The 18,928-nt window shown below is 44.2% G+C and overlaps 1 protein-coding gene across 3 annotated transcripts; it reads right to left on the minus strand.

The window, feature by feature from the left end:
* Positions 1-904: 904 nt before the first annotated feature.
* Positions 905-16,865, minus strand: HMGXB4 (HMG-box containing 4). 3 transcript variants are annotated; one of them, XM_082498891.1, is made up of 10 exons: positions 16,745-16,865; positions 13,736-13,854; positions 12,299-12,374; positions 10,107-11,341; positions 6,066-6,147; positions 5,506-5,570; positions 5,115-5,220; positions 4,403-4,572; positions 3,067-3,189; positions 905-1,074 (listed from the first exon to the last, which is right to left on the minus strand). In XM_082498891.1, the coding sequence occupies exons 4-10, from the start codon at positions 11,265-11,267 to the stop codon at positions 1,030-1,032; spliced, it is 1,752 nt and encodes a 583-aa protein (XP_082355017.1). In that variant the 5' UTR covers positions 11,268-11,341; positions 12,299-12,374; positions 13,736-13,854; positions 16,745-16,865; the 3' UTR covers positions 905-1,029. The 3 variants fall into 3 exon arrangements, with proteins under 3 accessions (XP_082355017.1, XP_082355015.1, XP_082355016.1); XM_082498889.1 differs by lacking the exon at positions 16,745-16,865 and adding an exon at positions 14,444-14,545 and having other exon boundaries at positions 13,748-13,854; XM_082498890.1 differs by lacking the exon at positions 16,745-16,865 and adding an exon at positions 14,444-14,537.
* Positions 16,866-18,928: the final 2,063 nt, after the last annotated feature.

Raw genomic sequence — 18,928 nt, forward strand, 5'->3', positions numbered from 1 at the left:
TTTCAGTACCACTGGTGAAAGGGATGGGGGATGAGCGATCTCAGAAACCAAAATTGTCTGTTCACAAAACAGGTGCAAGATGGGCAGAAGCAATCCAAGTTCTTCCCATCTGCTTCCACGCTCCTCTCCATCACAGCAGACTGACCATGCTCTGGAAAAATCAGCAGGAGGTTCATTCTCTCAAGCCAATGCAGTTGGTTGATATATCGTGCTCATGACTATTTGGGTGCAAGTCCACAAGAAAAAAGATTAAATTCATTGTCATCTTCCATTTTACTTCCAATGCCAGCTACCTGACCAGCCAGCTGATGCTGACATCTTTCAGTTATTACTGACTGAAGGCGGGGGGTGGGGGGGTGGGGGGTTGGAAGAAGTGACCAAGAGGCAAAGACCTCTCTATCTTTGATCAGCTATCCAGCTTCCCCCTCAAGCAGTACACTTTAAACTGAAAACCAGTTAGATACAGGGCTTGTGAAGAGTTCAGTTCTATTCCTTGGTCCAAAATTATCATCATATAGAATATGAGAGTACTTTAGGTTGGAAGGGGTATCAGTAGGTCATCTGGTCCATCCCCCTGCTTAAAGAAAGTCAAACTATAGCAGGCTGCTCATTCAGTTTTTGAGTATCATCAAGGATGCAGAGTCAACAAACCCTCTGGGCCACCAATTTCAAAGACCCCTTTCATGGTTACATTTTTTTTCTTTATATTGAGAAGTCCATTCTCTGGCTGCTTCCCCCGCTAAAGGGTCTGAATTTTTAAGGCGAGCATCTCAAAAGCTTTCCGAATTCTTCATACAAAATACTTTCAGATTGGAGGAGTCATTTTACCAACCAACACAAAAGGGTTTTCTCAGCTTAACTTCACAACTCTTCATAAAATAGAAGTCAAATAGTTACAATCCTATGTATATACTATACAGATATAAAACTTTAAAACCCTACACACGGAACCCTTCAGGAGGCCGGTGTAGTGCATATGTACACAAGTCAGTTATGCAGAGCCTGAATGCATCCCAGGATCCTTTCCCATCAAAGTCCAGGCATGATGTAGGCGATGTTGTCTAGTGTGTTTGACTGGGAAAAGAAATTCAGTATTTTTTAGTGTCAGGTAATGACTCAAAATCCTTAAAAAATGACACAGATGTTCATGTCTTACAAGTTATCACGTAATGAGACAACCAAATCTGCCTAGTCATCACCACCACTGCTAGGCTTAGTTTCGCATTTTTGGAAACATAAGTTAACTAAATATAACGGTAACCTCAGTATTTTTAAGCACCTGGAAACAAGGAAAATGCTTACGGCTTCCCTCAAGTGACCTCCTCCTTACAAACCTCATACTCTATCTCTGAATTTGAAACAAGCTACATTGACTATATCACATCAACCACAGGAAAGACTAGTGATGAAAGATGTAAGCAAAATGATCAAAGTTACAGCATATAAAAAAAAACACAACAACTTGACTTTTCACTTGCAAGTCCTTGATGAAATTCTGTAGTGTAAACGTAAAGAGAAAAAACCTTAAACATACCCACTAATAGGGGGTCAGATGGGAAAAAGAAGTGCCCTCCAGTTTCCCTTGCAAAACGTAACAGAATTCTGAGAGTTAAGAGTCTTTCTTGTACATATCAGAAAACAAGACCCCGCAGTATATTATCTCTATGTTCTTCAAATGCAGTATTTCAGTATGCTCAAGCCTGTGGCTGGATGGCTGAAGAAGGCCTTAGGAATACCACCTGTTAATTCCTGAAGACAGAGGAGCTGGAGCTGCACCAGTTGTGATTCTAGAATTTAGCAATGCCACCTACTGACTGAAAAGATAAATTGCATTCTACACGCAGCAGGACCACTGACAATTTTATCTGTATCTTAAAACACCACTGTCGTTATGTATCTGATGGTAAAAATCAGAAAAATTTATTTATTATCAAGTCTGAATACCAGTTTTCAGAAGTGAAGGGTAAGTATCTTGATCCACCTAAAGCTCCATTGCCCCTTACAACAATAAGTTGATCAAGTTTCCAATATACGCACTGTTAGTCATGTGGTGTCATCGCTCTGAATGCACTTGGCAAGCAAGAAGGAAAAAAAGCATAGGATGTTTTTCCATGGCTTAGGATGGGAACACCCTGCTGACTCAGCTTTTGTGCAGACAGCCAGTTTGTGGGAGCTCACAAGCTCACAGCCTAAGCTGTCAACTTTGCTGTTGTTAACAGTCCATTCTCAGAATAAACCAATGTTTGGGCTGCCCTATTATAACATGCCAATTCCTATCCCATTTTTGTTGTTTTCTCTGCCAGACTCATTTTTAATCTCTTTTGCGGACTATATGTTTATTTTTCATTGCTTCTCTCCGCTGCTTTATTCATGTCTCCTGTTGGAGGTATGACTCCTGATTCCTTTTATGCTGCTGCCATGTTAATCTATTTCCACATCATGCTACACAGGCCATAAGCCCTTGCTAAATCAGGGCTCAATATTAAGTGTAGTTTAAAGCGGAAAAGAACCTGTAGTTACACAGTTCCTTAAAACGGAGGCTATTTTTCTTTCCTTGAAGAAGGTTACAGCCACATGTAAAAGGCCCTACTCAATCACATTAGGAATCCTCAGATCACAAGTTATTTTTTATGCTACTAAAGGAAAAATAGATTGTGTGATACAGGGCAGCTAGAAGGTGCTTTTTACTTCTAGGGAAAATTAGAACTTTCAAAAATACAGGTATGTGTACAGGCGCTTTTAACTGATTCAGATGGATTGATTTTAACTGATTCAGATGCATTGATTCAGTCACTAAAACGGGACCTACACACGCTGCAATCAATGCTACAAATATTAGGTGAGCTGGCACTGGGAGAAAAAAAGTTGCACAAAATTGTACAACAGTAACACCTGAAAGAATTTCAAGAAATATTGCCCTATAAAAGTGTGTAAGTGTAAAAGTGTATAAGAGTTTTCTTATTGCACTGGAATTATAATCACATCATAAGACTGATTCATCAAAACTCTAGCTGGACTCTACTGAAATTAATGGTGCTAGAATGGAAATAACCACAAGGAACTCACCAACACGTGCTTAGGGCAGCCATTCAACTCAGGTAGTTGTGTGGTCAGACATGCTAACGGGCCCAAAGCACAGATGATTGAATCTAGAAGTACTGACAAACTTCCCGAAACAGCCACCATTCCCTAGAAGTAAGGAAAGAAAAATTGGATAGGGATAAGTAGTGGAAATTACGGTTCTGTCACAACTGTATTGATTCTCATGCAGATACAGTATCTTCACTCTTGAGCTCCTCTTAGTCCACTTTCATTATTTACACAGTAACAAAACTATGCCATGTGCTTCACAGAGAGACTGCTGACTCAAAAATGTAAGAATTCAGTGAGCAACATACTGGTGTAGGAAAAAAGTAGGGAACAACAGAAAAGGTCAGAATGTTGTCAGTTGCATAAAACAGTTAATTTCACATTTTTTTGTAATGTAATTTCTTTGCCATTTTGTACCATTTATTTTGTTAACTACAAGAGTCCTAAAGACAATAGTTCTTTTATTATTGAAGTCTAAAGAAATGCTAAGTCTGCAACGAATGCTTTAGTCACTGATACACTTTCAGAAAAAGGAATTTGTTTGTGTGCCTTTCTGTAAAGGGGGAGATTTTAGTCCAGTTGTTGCTCTGAAGAATGACCTCAATCGGTCATACCTGAAACAAAATGCAAGAACATTTATTTTACTGCTGATAAAACAAGCAAGCATAGTGGGATGAGATGATCACGCTAGCCATAAAATTTGATGGTATTATTTGAGCCAAATATTTGTTCTCCTTACAGGCTGGGCCGAGTTCTGAAAGTGTGTGTCTGTGTGCGCATGCACAGAATCACTATCATCTAACAGTAGGAAACCATTAAAATATGACATCTTCTACATTACCAGGTAAGGTGAAACAATAGTAGCCCCTATCCAAAGCACTGGCAATATGATACTGCCAGAAAACAACAGGACATGCAAGACACATCTTGGTAAAGGCTGATGGTTTTTTAAGGTTTGAGACAGTAACAGAAACTGAACCAGAGACTGGCAAAGATAGCAAGGAAGTACCAGATGTGAGGTGAACATATAGTAACAACAGACTGAAGAATTTGCTGACCTGCGAATTGCCTTCAAGGACCCAGAGCTGCAAAGGACCTGTCTCTGATGCCTACTGTTTACTGAGAAACAAGGCTTTTTGTTTCACCCAAAACAAAGAGCAATGCATCAAAGAAACACAACACGCCATCTCTGATTTCTCTTCCTAACAGAAAAGCGTCAGTTAAACTTATAAGTAAAATAAAATAATAATCCCCCCCAATCCTGTGTGTAGATTACGTAACGTCACTGTGACATCGCTGGTTACAGACTCACCTCTGTTTCCTGCAGTCTGTGTCCAATGAGGCTCAGAGATTCACCCAGCAACTGTAAGTGTGCAGCTACATCAATAGGATCTGTCTCAGGGACTTTGGCTGGTGAGGAAGACACCACCACAGTGCTGGTGGGGGATTTCTTATGAGGGGAAATCACTCCTGTTGGAGAAGCTGGAAACACAAATTAAAATTCCGCATTCTCTTCTTTCACTCTGTTACTTATGAGTCTATTTACTTAGTAAAGTTTGTATCTCAAAGGCATGGGATGCTTAAATAGTTCTGTGGACCTGGTCCTGTGGTCTTTGGAGTCAAAACTTTCCTTCTATGTGTACAAAGTATCTACCTCAGCTGAATGCAATTTGGGAGATCTGGTTTGGGACAGAGAAGCCAAGCCAAAACCTTTTTCCTCTAGAGGTAAACTAATCCCACTAGAACTTCCCTGCTGCCTCTTCTTATTTTACATTTCAATCCCTAAACTGCTAAAAACAATACTATTCTACAAATTAGGCATGTAAATCTTTTTGAAAAATGCTGGCATCACTCTCGCTCTCAGAGAAAAATTGTTTTTGAGTAATATGATGATTTAAATGTCAAGCCTTGTGAGAAAGCAGGTAGGGGTGTGAAGCAAGAAAGGTCCTTTGTTCTTTATTCAACCCACAACACTACCTTTCCTGTTCAAGAAAAAGACCAGAGCAATAAAGTGCAACAATTACCTTTTATTTTTGGGGCACCATCTGAAGATGATGCTTTTCTTTTCACAGTGGTGGCCTCTGCTTTATTCTGCTTGTGTTGGAGATACTGAGCTTTCTGTTTCCAGATCTGCAGTTACCATGGTATAAAAAGAGAGATTCATAACATTAGGTAATTCTGTTACCTGATGCCAGGACCTGGAGGCAGAATGATGTTACGTAGCTAATTGCTGAAGCAACAACATGAGAAAAAAAAGATGATTGCAAGGGCGAGGTTTCTATACTTTCCACCTTTACATACTTTGGGGACATAGGTAGCATTTTTCAAGGTATGGTGGCAATGCTGCCAGCATGTTCTGACCTAGGCACCTAGTTTACAGAGATCATTTTACACAAACACCTCACACACACTCACCAGTTTATCCTTCTCAGGTAGTTGCTTCCACACTTCTGCCAGTTTTTTACTTAGCTCTCCAAAATCTGGCAGAAAGAAAGAAGAAAAATGTTTAAAAAAAATGAAATGATAAAATCATGGAGAGAACATGGGAAATTTGGTGGCCCATGCATACACATTTAGGAAGCAATCCATTCCACAACTGGAACTCTCCACACTGCCCTGAAAATGATTGCCAGTATGTGTTCTCATTACTGTTTAAAATGAAAAAAAAAACCTGATACCGGGAATATAAAGTCATAAATCTATATACAGGAAAGTGGCACAATGAAGGTTAACTCTTAAAGTAAAGAAAGAAGGAGCTAGCAATTTCTTTATCCAGCTTCACAGTTTGGTTAAAATACAATGAAATCAAATCATGAAATACACTACTTCTGCCACCTCTTATTTAAAGAAAATTGGAAGAATTCTTTGCATTCTGTCAAAATTAAAACATTGGTATGAAACAGAGATGATATGCCCTGCTAACTAATCCGACTGGTATACAATCAAGAGAAGAGAAGGACAGATCATTCTCTCACCTATTCCAGGGTGCTCAGACACAATATTTGTACGATATTCCTTACAGAAAACTTGATACGCAGACATGTTTTTCTTCTTTGGCTAGTCAGAAGAAGAAAAGGAAACAAAGATTTTTAATTATGATGAGAGCTACATTTAGTAAGAATTTGGCATTTATTGAAGACTTAAAGAAAGATGTGGCACTTAGATTAGGAACCTAAAAAGCAGTGTTTTACATGTTCTGGCTGCATTTAGTGTGTATGAAAGCACAGGAACCAACCAGAACCAGTCTTAGTATAAGGCTTATCTTGCAACAACTCTATCAATGCATTTCTTTCATAAGTTACAACCACCTGCTATTCTAAATCCAGGATCAACATACAACTCTGTTAATATATCTGTTTTAAAACATAAAATAATAAAAAAAAAATTATCTGTCATACTATTGACAGTACCTATTATATATCTGTCAAAACAATGCAGTCCTCATCATAATGTTTTGTTCTGTTCCTTGCATCCTTACAAAACACTTCAAATTGGCAGGAAAATAGACAGTATAAGTACACTGACAGCAGAGACACAAGCAGTTACTGAGCTATGATCAGAGAAAACTTACCAAACAGAACAGAATAATGGCTGGACAAATCTGAGCTATATCTGCCCATTTCCTAACACAAAGCAACTCTTGCCTATCTGAACATACAGACACTTCTTTTCCTCATTTACATACTTACACAGCTACAGTTATATCACCTGTAAACTCATTCATATGCTAGCAACCATTTCTCCTACTCCTATTTTTATACACTAATCATAGAAAACTGAATTTAGGAGTACAGGACAAAACTGGGAATGTGGCAGTCAATAAGAATTTCATTTGAATACAGGAGCAAATGGGTAAATATCTTCACTTTTCGGGTTACAGTTTGATTCCTTTTTACAGGAATCATGTAATTTTCAGGTTGGAAGGGACCTCTAGAGATCATCTAGTCCAACTCCCCTGCTAAAGCAGGATTGCCTAGAGCACATTACTCAGGACTGCATCCAGGCGGGTCTTGAAAATCTCCAGAGAAGGGGACTCCACAACCTCCCTGGGCAGCCTGTGCCAGTGCTCTGTCACCCTCACCGTAAAGAAGTGTTTCCGCGTATTTGAACGGAACTTCCTGTGGTCTAACTTGTGCCCATTACCCCTCGTCCTGTCAATGGGAACCATTGAAAAGAGCCTGGCTCCATCCTCCTTCAACCCACCCTTTAGATACTTGTAAGCATTAATAAGGTCTCCCCTCAGCCTTCTCTTTTCCAGGCTAAAGAGTCCCAGCTCTTTCAGCCTTTCCTAATACGGGAGATGCTCCAATCCCTCAGTCATCTCAGTTGCCCTACGCTGGACTCTCTCCAGCAGTTCCCTGTCTCTCTTGAACTGGGGAGCCCAAAACTGGACACAGTATTCCAGCTGTGGCCTCACCAGTGCAGAGTAGAGGGGGAGAATGACTTCCCTCGACCTACTGGCCACACTCTTCCCTATGCAGCCCAGGATTCCTTTGGCCTTTTTGGCGACAAGGGCACATTGCTGGGTCATGGATAATTTACTATCTACCAGGACCCCCAGATCCTTCTCCTCAGACCTACTTCCCAGCAGGTCCGCCCCTGACCTATACTGGTGCCTAGCATTCTTCCTCCCCAAGTGCAGGACGCTGCACTTGCTCTTGTTGAACCTCATTAGGTTCTTCTCTGCCCAGCTCTCCAGCCTGTCCAGGTCACGCTGGATGGCAGCGTGGCCCTCTGGAGTGTCAGCCACCCCACCCAGTTTGGTATCATCAGTGAATTTGCTGAGGATACGCTCTGTCCCCTCATCCAGGTTATAGATGAATATATTGAACAAGATTGGACTGAGTATTGACCCCTGGGGGACACTGCTGGTTACAGGCCTCCAACTTGACACTGCTCCATTAATCACAACCCTCTGAGTTCTGTCACACAGCCAGCTCTCAATCCACCTCGCTGTCAACTCATCTAGCCCATACTTCCTCAGCTTCCTAATGAGGATGTTATGAGAGACAGTGTCAAAAGTCTTGCTAAAGTCAAGGTAGATGACATCTACAGCTCTCCCCTCATCCAACCAACCAGTTATAACATCATAGAAGGCTACCAGATTGGTCAACCATGATTTACCCTTGGTAAATCCATGTTGACCACCTCCAATAACTTCCTGTTCCTCAACGTGTTTGGAGATGACATCCAGAATGAGTCGCTCCATTACCTTCCCAGGGACAGAGGTGAGACTAACTGGCCTGTAGTTCCCTGGGTCCTCCTTCTTGCCTTTTTTGAAGATTGGAGTGATGTCAGCCTTCCTCCAGTCCTCCAGCACCTCTCCTGTTCCCCATGACCTTTCAAAGATGATGGACTGGTCCAGCAATAACACCTGCCAGCTCTTTCAGCACTCACAGGTGCATCCTGTCAGGGCCCATGGACTTATGGATGTTCAGCTTGGCCAAGTGGTCTCTGACCTGGTCCTCCTCACTGAGGGAAAATCTTCCTCTCTCCAGACCTTCCCCCTTGCCTTCCAGGGTTTGGGATTCATGAGGGACAGCTTTAGCAGTGAAGACTGAAGAAAAGAAGGCATTCAGTAACTTTGCCTCCTCTGTGTCTTCCACCACTAGGGCACCTGTCTCATTCATCAGTGGGCCTACATTTTCCCTAGTCTTCCTTTTTCTATTGATACACTGAAAGAATCTCTTCTTATTATCTTTAACTGCAGTGGCCAAGCTGAGTCCTGATTGAGCTTTGGCCCTTCTAATTTCCCCCCTGCATAGCTTTGCTACATCTTGGTAATCCTCATAAATTGTCAACCCCCTTTTCCAGAGAATGTAAGCTTTCCTTTTTTTCCTGAGGTCCAGCCAAAGCTCTCTATTTAGCCAGGCTGGTCTTCTTCCCCGTTGGCTTGTTTTTCGGGACATGGGGATGGCCTCCTCCTGTGCTTCTAAGAGTACCTGCTTGAAGTATGACCAACCTTCCTGGGCACCTTTGCCCTTCAAAACTGCGTCCCAAGGGACACTCTCGACCATGTTCCTAAACAGGCTAAAGTCTGCCCTTTGGAAGTCCAAGGTGGCAGTTCTGCTGGCTCCCCGCCTTGCTTCACCAAGAATTGAAAACTCTACCATTTCGTGATCACTCTGCCCAAGACGACCTCCAACCTTTACACCCCCCACAAAACCTTCTCTGTTAACAAACAGTAGGTCCGGTAGGGCACTTTCCCTAGTTGGTTCCTTCACCAGCTGTGTTAGGAAGTTGTCTTCCACACACTCCAGGAACCTCCATGACTGTTCCCTCTCTGCTGTGTAGTATTTCCAGCAGACATCTAGGAAGTTGAAGTCCCCCACGAGAACAAGGGTGAGTGATCGTGAGACCTCTGCCAGCTGCTTATAGAATATTTCATTGGTTCCTACATCCTGATTGGGGGGGTGTATAACAAACTCCCATCACAATGTCTGCCTTATTGGCCTTCCCCTTGATTCTTATCCATAAACACTCGAAACTGTCATTCACATTGTTAAGTTCTAGACATTCAAAACTGCCCCTAACATAGAGGGCCACCCCACCACCTCTCCTTCCTTGCCTATCCCTTCTGAAAAGTTGGTAGCCATCGATCACAGCACTCCACTTGTGTGAGTCTTCCCACATTTCTGTTATGGCAACTATGGAGCTGTGATGATGGTCTAGATCACTAGTCCAAAAGTCTGCTTGGCAATAGCTAGGACTGGTTATCTTAGAAAATTATGCCATTGTGCTTGGTACATAACCTGTACCAAGCAAATTAAGTACAATTTTTTCAAAGAACCTCTATCAGTTAGATTGCCTGTGCCACAAAACCAGAATGATACCTATTCCTTTTGCTACAAAGATAAATCACAGTGGCTGACACATTCTTCCAAACATGCTTCAGTAAAACCATCGATCCTGGTATTAGTTATCCTTCTGTTTCAATTTAACATGCCTTTGTAATGGAGTGCCTAATTCACCATTACCCATCACCCAACTTCTATTTTCCCTCCAATTTTCCTTACTTTTTCTCTTTCTCTTTCCTTTTCTCTTTCTCTTTCCTTTTCTCTTTCTCTTTCCTTTTCTCGTTCCTTTTCCTTTTCTCGTTCCTTCTCCTTTTCTCGTTCCTTCTCCTTTTCTCGTTCCTTCTCCTTTTCTCGTTCTTTTTCCTTTTCTCGTTCCTTTTCCTTTTCTCGTTCCTTTTCCTTTTCTCGTTCCTTTTCCTTTTCTCGTTCTTTTTCCTTTTCTCGTTCTTTTTCCTTTTCTCTCTCCTTTTCCTTTTCTCTCTCCTTTTCCTTTTCTCTCTCCTTTTCCTTTTCCCATTTCTCAGCTTTGTCCTTCTCCTTGTCTTCCTTTTTCCTCCTCTTCTCACCTTGACCATCTGAGTGAAAACCAGAAGGAGGAGGCGGAGGAAGAACATAGGGGGTACTGGGAGGAGGTGGTGGTGACACTGTTACTTCCGCTACTGTCATAGAACCATGCCCAGAACTCTTTTTAGACTTAGAGTGCTTCTTCTCTCTGTGTTTCTCCTTGTCCTTTTTTTTCTTACTTTTTTTTGACTTCTTCTTCTTCTTGATTTCCCGGTAGGAGTCATCTATCACTAGTTCCCCAGCCTCCAACTCCCCACCAGAAGAGGAACCAGATTCTGGTGGTGCCTCCATACCTGAAATCTCACACTCGCTCCCATGGCCCTCTGAAAAAAGGGAGGTGTCAGCACTAAAACTCTCAGAAGGTGCATGTGAATCTGGAGGTGGTTTGTGCTTCTTCCGGGATGACTTCAGGAAACTCTGCAGTTCATGACCCAGCAGGAATGAGCCTTGCTCATCTCGAGCTGATTTCTTTGAAGATTTTTTTGCAGCTGCTGGTGCTGAAGAATAGGAGAAAGAACCATCATCTGCTGCACTGCTTTTCTCTTTTGGTGAAAGTATGAGCTTCATCTTCAAGCCATCAGGTTCACGAAGAGTAAGTGTTTCTGTGTTCACATATAGAGGTTTCATTTTTTTAGATTTGTGGAAGCTGCCATCATCCATTGAGTGCTCCCCACTGCTCCCACTCAGCTTCTTCTTGTGGTGCTCCTTTTTGCTTTCAGAATGGCCAGAGGAAGAATAAGATGTTTTTTCAGAGGTCTTCTTTGAAGACTTTGAGCTTGTGGCCAAAGGTGAGGTGATAGCCTTGAGTAAATCCATGGTTGTATCAGCTGAGGATGGGCTAGAAACTGCTTTTTTCTTCTTCTTTGATGGTAGATCCAAAGGCGAAACACCTGAAAAAGATCAAGAGAAATGTACATCAAGATGATTCCCTTAAAGGCAGCATTACACTAGCCCAAAGAAGTAAAGTGGGAATCCTGAAAGACTTACAATTACAGCTAACAGATTTACACCCTGGATTAAACAGGTGTCTGAAGCTTGTAGCCAGCTCAGCATGGCCTTAATGATACAATTCAGGAGCTGTAATGCCTGAGTTGGTCAAATAATTTAAGGCAGGAAGACAGAGTAGGAAAGTTCTCGGAGTTTTGTCAAACTCTGTAATCTATTGTGAAATAACATATTTTGATGAAAATGTATCTTATTGAGCCTGAAATTACATCTCAAGTGCAAGGTTTTAGTGACATTTTTCGCCAAGGTGAGACCAATGAATAGAAAATACAAGCTTTTTCATTCTGAAAACATATTTTGATGAAATTTCAGCTTGCCTTTCTCTTTTCATTGGGCCAAAAAAACCCTTTAACCTATTAAGCTTTCATGAACATAACTGTCATTTTCTGGCCAGCTTATTAATTTGAGAATAATGTTTCTATTCTTAAACTGAACCTAAAAACATTTATTTTTCACCCTCGTGCATACTATTTTTATAAATTCAGATAAAGTAATACTATCTGCAAGTAAAACTACAGTTTGGAATGCAATAGGGAAAAAAATAAATGCAAACGCCAAACGAGAAGGCATGGATTAGAAAACTACAACTTGCCAATGAAAAGGGGGTGGAAGATCTCCACCCCCAACAATGGCAACTTGTTAAGCTAGACTCAGAAAATATCATTCTCTAATCTTCTGCTGTCTGGTGCTGATCAGTGTCAGGTTTCTGATTGTCCTAAGACAGGTTGATGTACTCTCCCCCTTAAGTGCTAATGACAAAGCTTGATGACACTGGCTTAACAGCATCCTTTCATCAAAGTCATGATCTGTTAGCCCCTTCCCCTGCTTGATTACTATGTTACCTCTGTAGCAGGACTCATCGGAGGAGTGCTTTCTCTTCTTTTTGTGAGGTTCTGTCCCTGGAAAAACCTCACTGTCCTAGAATAATAAGAAAAAATTTGCTGACAAACAAGAAGGAAATAATATGAGATTCACACAGACTATTGACATAGATAATAATTTGTAGGAGATATCAAGAGTTATTTGTACTACTGTAACATCAAGGAACCCTAGGTATGAACGAGGATCATTATTCTAGGTGCTAAAACAAGCAAATGAAACACACTCTGTCCCCAAGAGCCCACAGTGTAGGTTTAAGGTAAGAGACAAAAAGCATGGTACAGATAGATGGGAGAACACAAAAAATGGTATTAGTCAGGATTGGTTTCAGCACATCAGCCACCTAACTGGCATCAAGCTTTCTGTAGGCATTGCAGCACAACAGGGCTATAAGGAAACTGAAAGACAGATCCCTACAGGGAGCTCCCTCCACGTGAGAGGAACAATACACAAGAAAACTTGAAAAACCACATTTGAAAGTTTTAAGAAATGGGCAATGAAAGCCAGCACTTGGAGATCAGCTGATGAGTTGGTAAAAGACAGACATCTACCTCTTAATAAAGCTAAGAAATAACTAAGCATGCATAGGCTGTCAAGCCTTGAAAATGAAGGTGAGCAGTTCATGTTTAATATGCTGAAAAAGATAAAAGAAGTGAAAGGAGGTAGAGAGGTGACAATTAAAATGAAAGGCCAAAAAATTGTCCTTAATATGTCATGTCACCCAATTATTATTTGTCTCTTGACCAATTTATGGTCTGAAAATGAAGCTCCTCTACAGAATTCCATCTGCATGGTAGAAGATTTTAATTTTAAACTAGAACTTCTTTTCCAGATAAAAAAAAAATAAAAATCACATGATAGTCACCTTTGAGCTAACAGCAGAAATTTTATCTCAAAGAGAAAAGTTTAGAAGAAACTTAAGTTGTCACTATGTGATTTCAAAGTTAAGGCCCCAAAGAGGTGAATAGGGCAAGTTCATACCTCTCAAGAGCTATCGTTTCAGGCTGTCTGCAGAATCAGGAAGACAACAGCGCATCAGTTAACATTATATTCATCCTTTGCTGGCTATTTATACAACCACAAATTCTAAAAATCTTTTTGTGTGTGTAAAAAGTTATTCATGCTACCTTATGACTTGCAAAGTTCTACATCAAGACTATGACTGCATCCTACTACCCTATTTTCTGAGGCCAGAAAAATCGGAATCAGTTGTAATTTAGACTGACCCCCTCTTTTCCCCAGCAAAGTTACTGAACATTGCAGGACATGATTAGCTGCTCTTGCTGTCTTCTACATGCATTTCTATATAAAAAAAGAACAAGAAATCCATCCGTCCAATTCCAGCACTAGCTTTACACAGATCATTACACCTTCAACCTTTTCTCTGAGGGCTTCCTGACCTGAGTTGCTACCTGGTCTTCCTCTTGCAGCAGATCCTTGTAAGAGCGCTTTTTCTCTCGCTGTATCCTGCTAGTTGCCAGCCCCACGTCATCAGCACTTCGATCCCTCTCTAGGAACTCTAAGATTTACATGAAATGGGAAAAAAGGAAGAAATTAAATACCCCATTAAGGAATGATAGATGTGGACTATGCACAAAAAAATATAACAGCAGTCATTGGCACAGAGTGATGCACAAAACCCAACAAGCACAGGGGCTTAAAAGATAACAATCTGTACTCTCTGACCACAGGGATTGGGCTCAGTGCTCTAATGCTATAACACAATCGCTCAAGATTTCATTTTTAACCCTTGTATATTTCTTCCTATTGACAAATGGACCTAGAAATGTTACCATGACCAAATGTATCCTCATCCCTGGTCTCCCATTCCATTGACCTGGCTGGGAGAAGAAAGGCTGCAGTGGCAGAGTTTCCATTCAAGGTGTTTGCATTAGGAAATACCACCCATTTCTTTCCAGTTCTAATCCCAGTACTTTACACCTGGAAGTCAAGGGCTTGGGATCCTCCAGCAACTTGGCTAGGCTAAATTTAAGTGCTCCACAGCATACATGTTCCCACTCTGACTGCATGGCCTGGTACGGGCTGCAGAGGGTACCCTTTTTTTTTTTTTTTTGGCAACTCCCTCTGAGATTATGAAGCAGTCATACCTTCTTTCTTCTTGGAGTCATCATAAGCCATGGTGGTCCTGCAGGAGCCTGAGAATGTGTTGCCACGTCTGGGCTCCTTCCCCCGTTCCCATCTACAGAAAAAGGTCTGAGAAACAGAGAATGAAAATAACCCTCCCATAAAGAAGAATCACGATGCAAAATGGGAAACTCCCTCTGAACCAAGTGAAGATTCTCTGGAAGACAGTGGGAAAGGAAAGGAGTCTAACTTCAGGTCAGTTCATGCTCACTCTTCAGGCTTGACAGTCTTTTTTTTTTATTAAATTGGAGGTTGTTCTTCTATTATTTTCAAGATGTAAAAGTCCACCTCTTCCTTGTAAAATCTCCAAATCACTGATGTAATTTACTTACAAAAATAGAAAGAGGGTGAGAAGACAGCCAGGTTTGATTTTCATGTCACACAAAACTGCACCCAAACTTGTGTCAAAGCCATTTTTTGTCAGGAGCCACTGCAGCAAAGAGTGGGATATTTAAAAAGATTTCAAACCCTTGAACCTCAGATGAAGTGAAGGAAAAGAAGGAACCATGCAGAAATCACTGTACTACAAAAGAGTAATTTCAAATCTTTTTAACTAAAGGATCGCACATTTTGTAGTGAAGGTGTGCACCCTTCTGATGCGTTTCCCAACACTACCACTGCAGCCATTCTGAATGCCAGCCTGGGAGAGGGAACGGAAGAAAGCACTCCTTTTCGCTAGGCCTTTGGTGGCACCCCAACCCCTGCCAGCCCCCAGATTTCAGGCTTCCTCTAACTGAGTCATTCTGTTCCACAGTTGCTGGCATGTAGTAGGACAGTGACCTTATGGAATAGCTGTACTCTGGTTCTCTTAGAGGAAACAGCTTTTGTTCTTCAGTCAGCAACCAGCTTAGCATGAAAGGATTGACCTTCTGCGCGTAAGTGATTAAAGCAATTGCACGTAACTGATTTTCTGTGTTTGTGTGTATGTGCACACATGTGTAAGCATTCAACCACAAAGACCATGCAGTTTTCTCATTCTAGCCGTCACAGTAATCTTGCCACACTGAAGTTAGAGATTTGAATACCTTGATAGCAGGGAACTTGTGCTTGTACATCCCTGCACGCACCTCAATTTTATAAATAATTGGCTGAGCCTGAGAATGTACAACATATTCATCCCATAGTGGTTACTTAAGTGAAACATCAAAGTCTCAACTAAATCAAGCTTGCAGGTACACAGGAGATGTTTCTGTTTAAATTCATAGGAATACATGTTCTTCAGGTTTTGGGAAACCATCTGCCACAAAATGTTTTAAGTCAGTATTCTGACCAATATACATGGTTGGTAGCAAGCACAGCATTTTGTAGGCAGAATTTATGTAAGCACACAAGTGCACTGCATATGTATATGCACTAGAGCACTGCACTTTGCAATAACAAAGAGCATCTTGCCACCTATGGGCTCACAATCTTGAACCAGATCTTGTCAACGTTTCATGACGTTCAGTTGTCATATGGACTTCAATGGGAACACATATGATACTATAGCACTGCGCTTAAGATGACAAGGGCCTGATCTAGATACAAAAAAAACCAAAGCTGAAGACAGTCATTCATGAGCGGATGACTTGAAGAAACTAAGATTTATTTACAGCTACACACATACCTTTTACACTCTTTTTAAATCTTATCTGCTTGGAATAAAGTTTGGTAGATAATGCCCAGAGGGTTTTACAACCTAGACCTCTAACCCCGCAAATACAAAACATATCCATAACTAGTCTCATCCTATAAATCCTAATTCCTCCCTGGCTTCAAATTCTTCGGTTTCAGCAGCAAGCGCACAGGTCCAGTGCAGAAGCAGGTCCAGTGCAGAAGCCTTCTCTCTCCACGTCTCCCCCTCCTTAACGCACACTCCTGCGGGACCATGGCCAAGCGCTGCTCTCCTGCAGCCCCTCCGCACTCCGCTCCCCCGCGGGAGGCCGCACACCTCACTGCCGCTACACCACCGCGGGTGCAAGCGGAGGGGCGGCAGTTCCGGGCGGGCTCCCTCGCCCCGTTTCCCGCCGGCGCTCCCAACGCCCTGAAGGGGCAGGCGGGCCACGCCGGCAGTTCCGAGCGCGGCGGAGGGAACAACCCTCGGGGCCGGGGCTGGGGCCAGGCCCGTCCCGCCGTCCCGCGCCCCCCGGGGCACCCCGCGGCCCAGCCCCGCGCATGCGCGCCAACACCCTCAGGGCCCGGGCCACGCCGCCGCCCGCGCCCCTCCCGCCGCCTCCGTTCGAAGCGGGATCGGCCGCCTCTCTCCCGCCCGCGCGCCCTCTCACCCGAGCGGGCTCCGGCCTCACTCCAAGCCCGCGGCTCCGCCCCTGCAGCAAGCCCGAGCGTGCCCCGGGCGGCGGGGCCACTTAGCGGCGACAGGGCCTGCCGGCCCGCCGGTGCCGAGCCGCAGCCGCAGGGTGGGGAGGCGCCGCGGCCGCCTCACTCGGCGGTGCCGCTTCCCGCCGCGCCGCCGCCGCCCGCGGCCGCCATCTTGGAGAGGGAGACAAGGGACACCCGCCCGGCGCCGGGGCCAGGGGCAACCAGCCGAACGCCGAGCACCTCCAACGTGGCACCCGCGGGGGCGAGGGAGGAGGCGGGGTGAGAGATTGCCGAGCGCATCGATGGCCGGGCCGGCGGGGGAGCGCCGTTCCCCGGGGTCTGAGCTGGGCCGCCACCCCGCCACGGGTTGCATGGCATTGGGGCGGCAGCTCCACGTATTTAGCCTCCCCTGACGAACCCCGCTGCTCCTATCGCGGGTGGGGTTCGGGATACCGTGCGCCGGAGCCTGCCCAGCGGCGTGGCCCCGGGGCCTACTCCCCCCTCGCCCTCCCGGTGCCCCGCTGGTGCAAGCGCCCGGGCCCGGGGCTGGGGCCGGCGTGAGGGGCCGTACCGCGCTGCTGCTCTCACTGGGGGCTGGGCCGCCCACCGAGCCCCCGGGCACACCAGGGTGGTGCCCTGGGTGCCTTGTGCCCCCTCAGAGGCGTGGGAGCCGCGAGTGGGCCACTGGCAAAGGGGCCCGTGCTCGGCCCCGGCTTTGCCCTCCAGCGCCTGGTGTAGAGCATGTTCCCGCCTTCCCTCGGTCTTCAGCACAACCGCTTCTGGGGGGGCGGGGGGGGGGCTGTGCTGGCGCGGCACAGGTTTCCCTCCCTCATCATCCCTTTCTTGAAGAGACTGGTCTCTGAGCCGGCTGGGCTTGCCCCATGGGTTATAGTCGTTGGCTGCTGCCTGCCACGGTGGGTCAACGGGAAAGGGTGAAATCCTGTTATTAAGCAGTTACAGAGCCAGCACTTTCATGAGATTAGTCATGCATGCACATGCACAGGCAGATCTGTAAACCTATCTGATTGCCTGAAGACTTGAGTGGATGCACTGCACACAGGTGGAGAGTCAGGACCAGCCAGAGCTGTCAAGCATGTCTGGACAGCACACTCAGGGCTAACTGCCTGTGAGGGCATCATGCAACCCTTGCACCCTTTCCGATCAGCTGTCCAAAGGTGGCAGGCAACAGAAAGGCAAATTACTCCCAGCATCTTCTAAAGGGATCGTTCATTACTGCAAAGGAGTCATGACAGAGGTGAAAAAGCTCAAGAAACAGCCTGTCCAGAAAAGGCAAGCCTTTTTCCCACCAAGTTAGCCTTTCTTCATGTTGACTGCTCAGGAGATCCCTGTTCAACAAACCTCATTTAACTCTTACCTTAAATCCCATCATCTCCACTGATGAAGGAATCTTCTTTTTATTTAGATGCTGGCAAACACTCACATGACTCTTTGCCAGAGGCTGCTCACAGTCACATGCTGTCTGCAGACTACAACTCCCAGCCATGCCCGAGGTTAAACCTGAGCCATCACAGACATGCTGGTTCCCCAGCGTTTACAGATCCGCCCTCTGGTCCTGCTGATGCTTTTGTGTCCTAACAAGTACATAATGATGACAATAATTACTTGCGATACAGTAGGGCCTAGAGGAATTAGAAGAGGATAGAGGCCTGTGCTGGTTATGCTGTGTGAAAGTATAGTTTGATCCAAAGTGAGGGGTATAGCATCTATGCACAGATCAATGTCTGCAGCTGCAGCAGCTGTAACACATCAGAGTAAAAACCCACCAGCCCTTAGGCTGAGCGCAATGCCTGTGAAGATGTTCTCATGCATGTACACATGCATGTTTGCTGCTGGTGATACTCTCTAAAATCACTCCTTGCCCTCCAATCCATAACCCAGGGAGGAGTTACCCAGGTGGACAAGTGCCCCTGTAAATTTATGACCAGGACCTTGCCAGAGTTGAACCCACCGAGACCTGCTCTTTACCTCCGATCATTGATGATGTTTCTAGGGATCCCAGTGGTGGATCCATACCCCATTTGGCAATGCACAGTATGACAAAAACACATCTCCTGTCACTAGGCTTTTACAGTCTTCAGCTTTCATGCTCGTATTATGGAGCATGAGTTAACTTCTGGGAGTGCTTGGCC

Source organism: Vanellus vanellus, assembly GCF_965231255.1.
Source record: "Vanellus vanellus genome assembly, chromosome: 1".
Lineage (NCBI taxonomy): Eukaryota > Metazoa > Chordata > Aves > Charadriiformes > Charadriidae > Vanellus > Vanellus vanellus.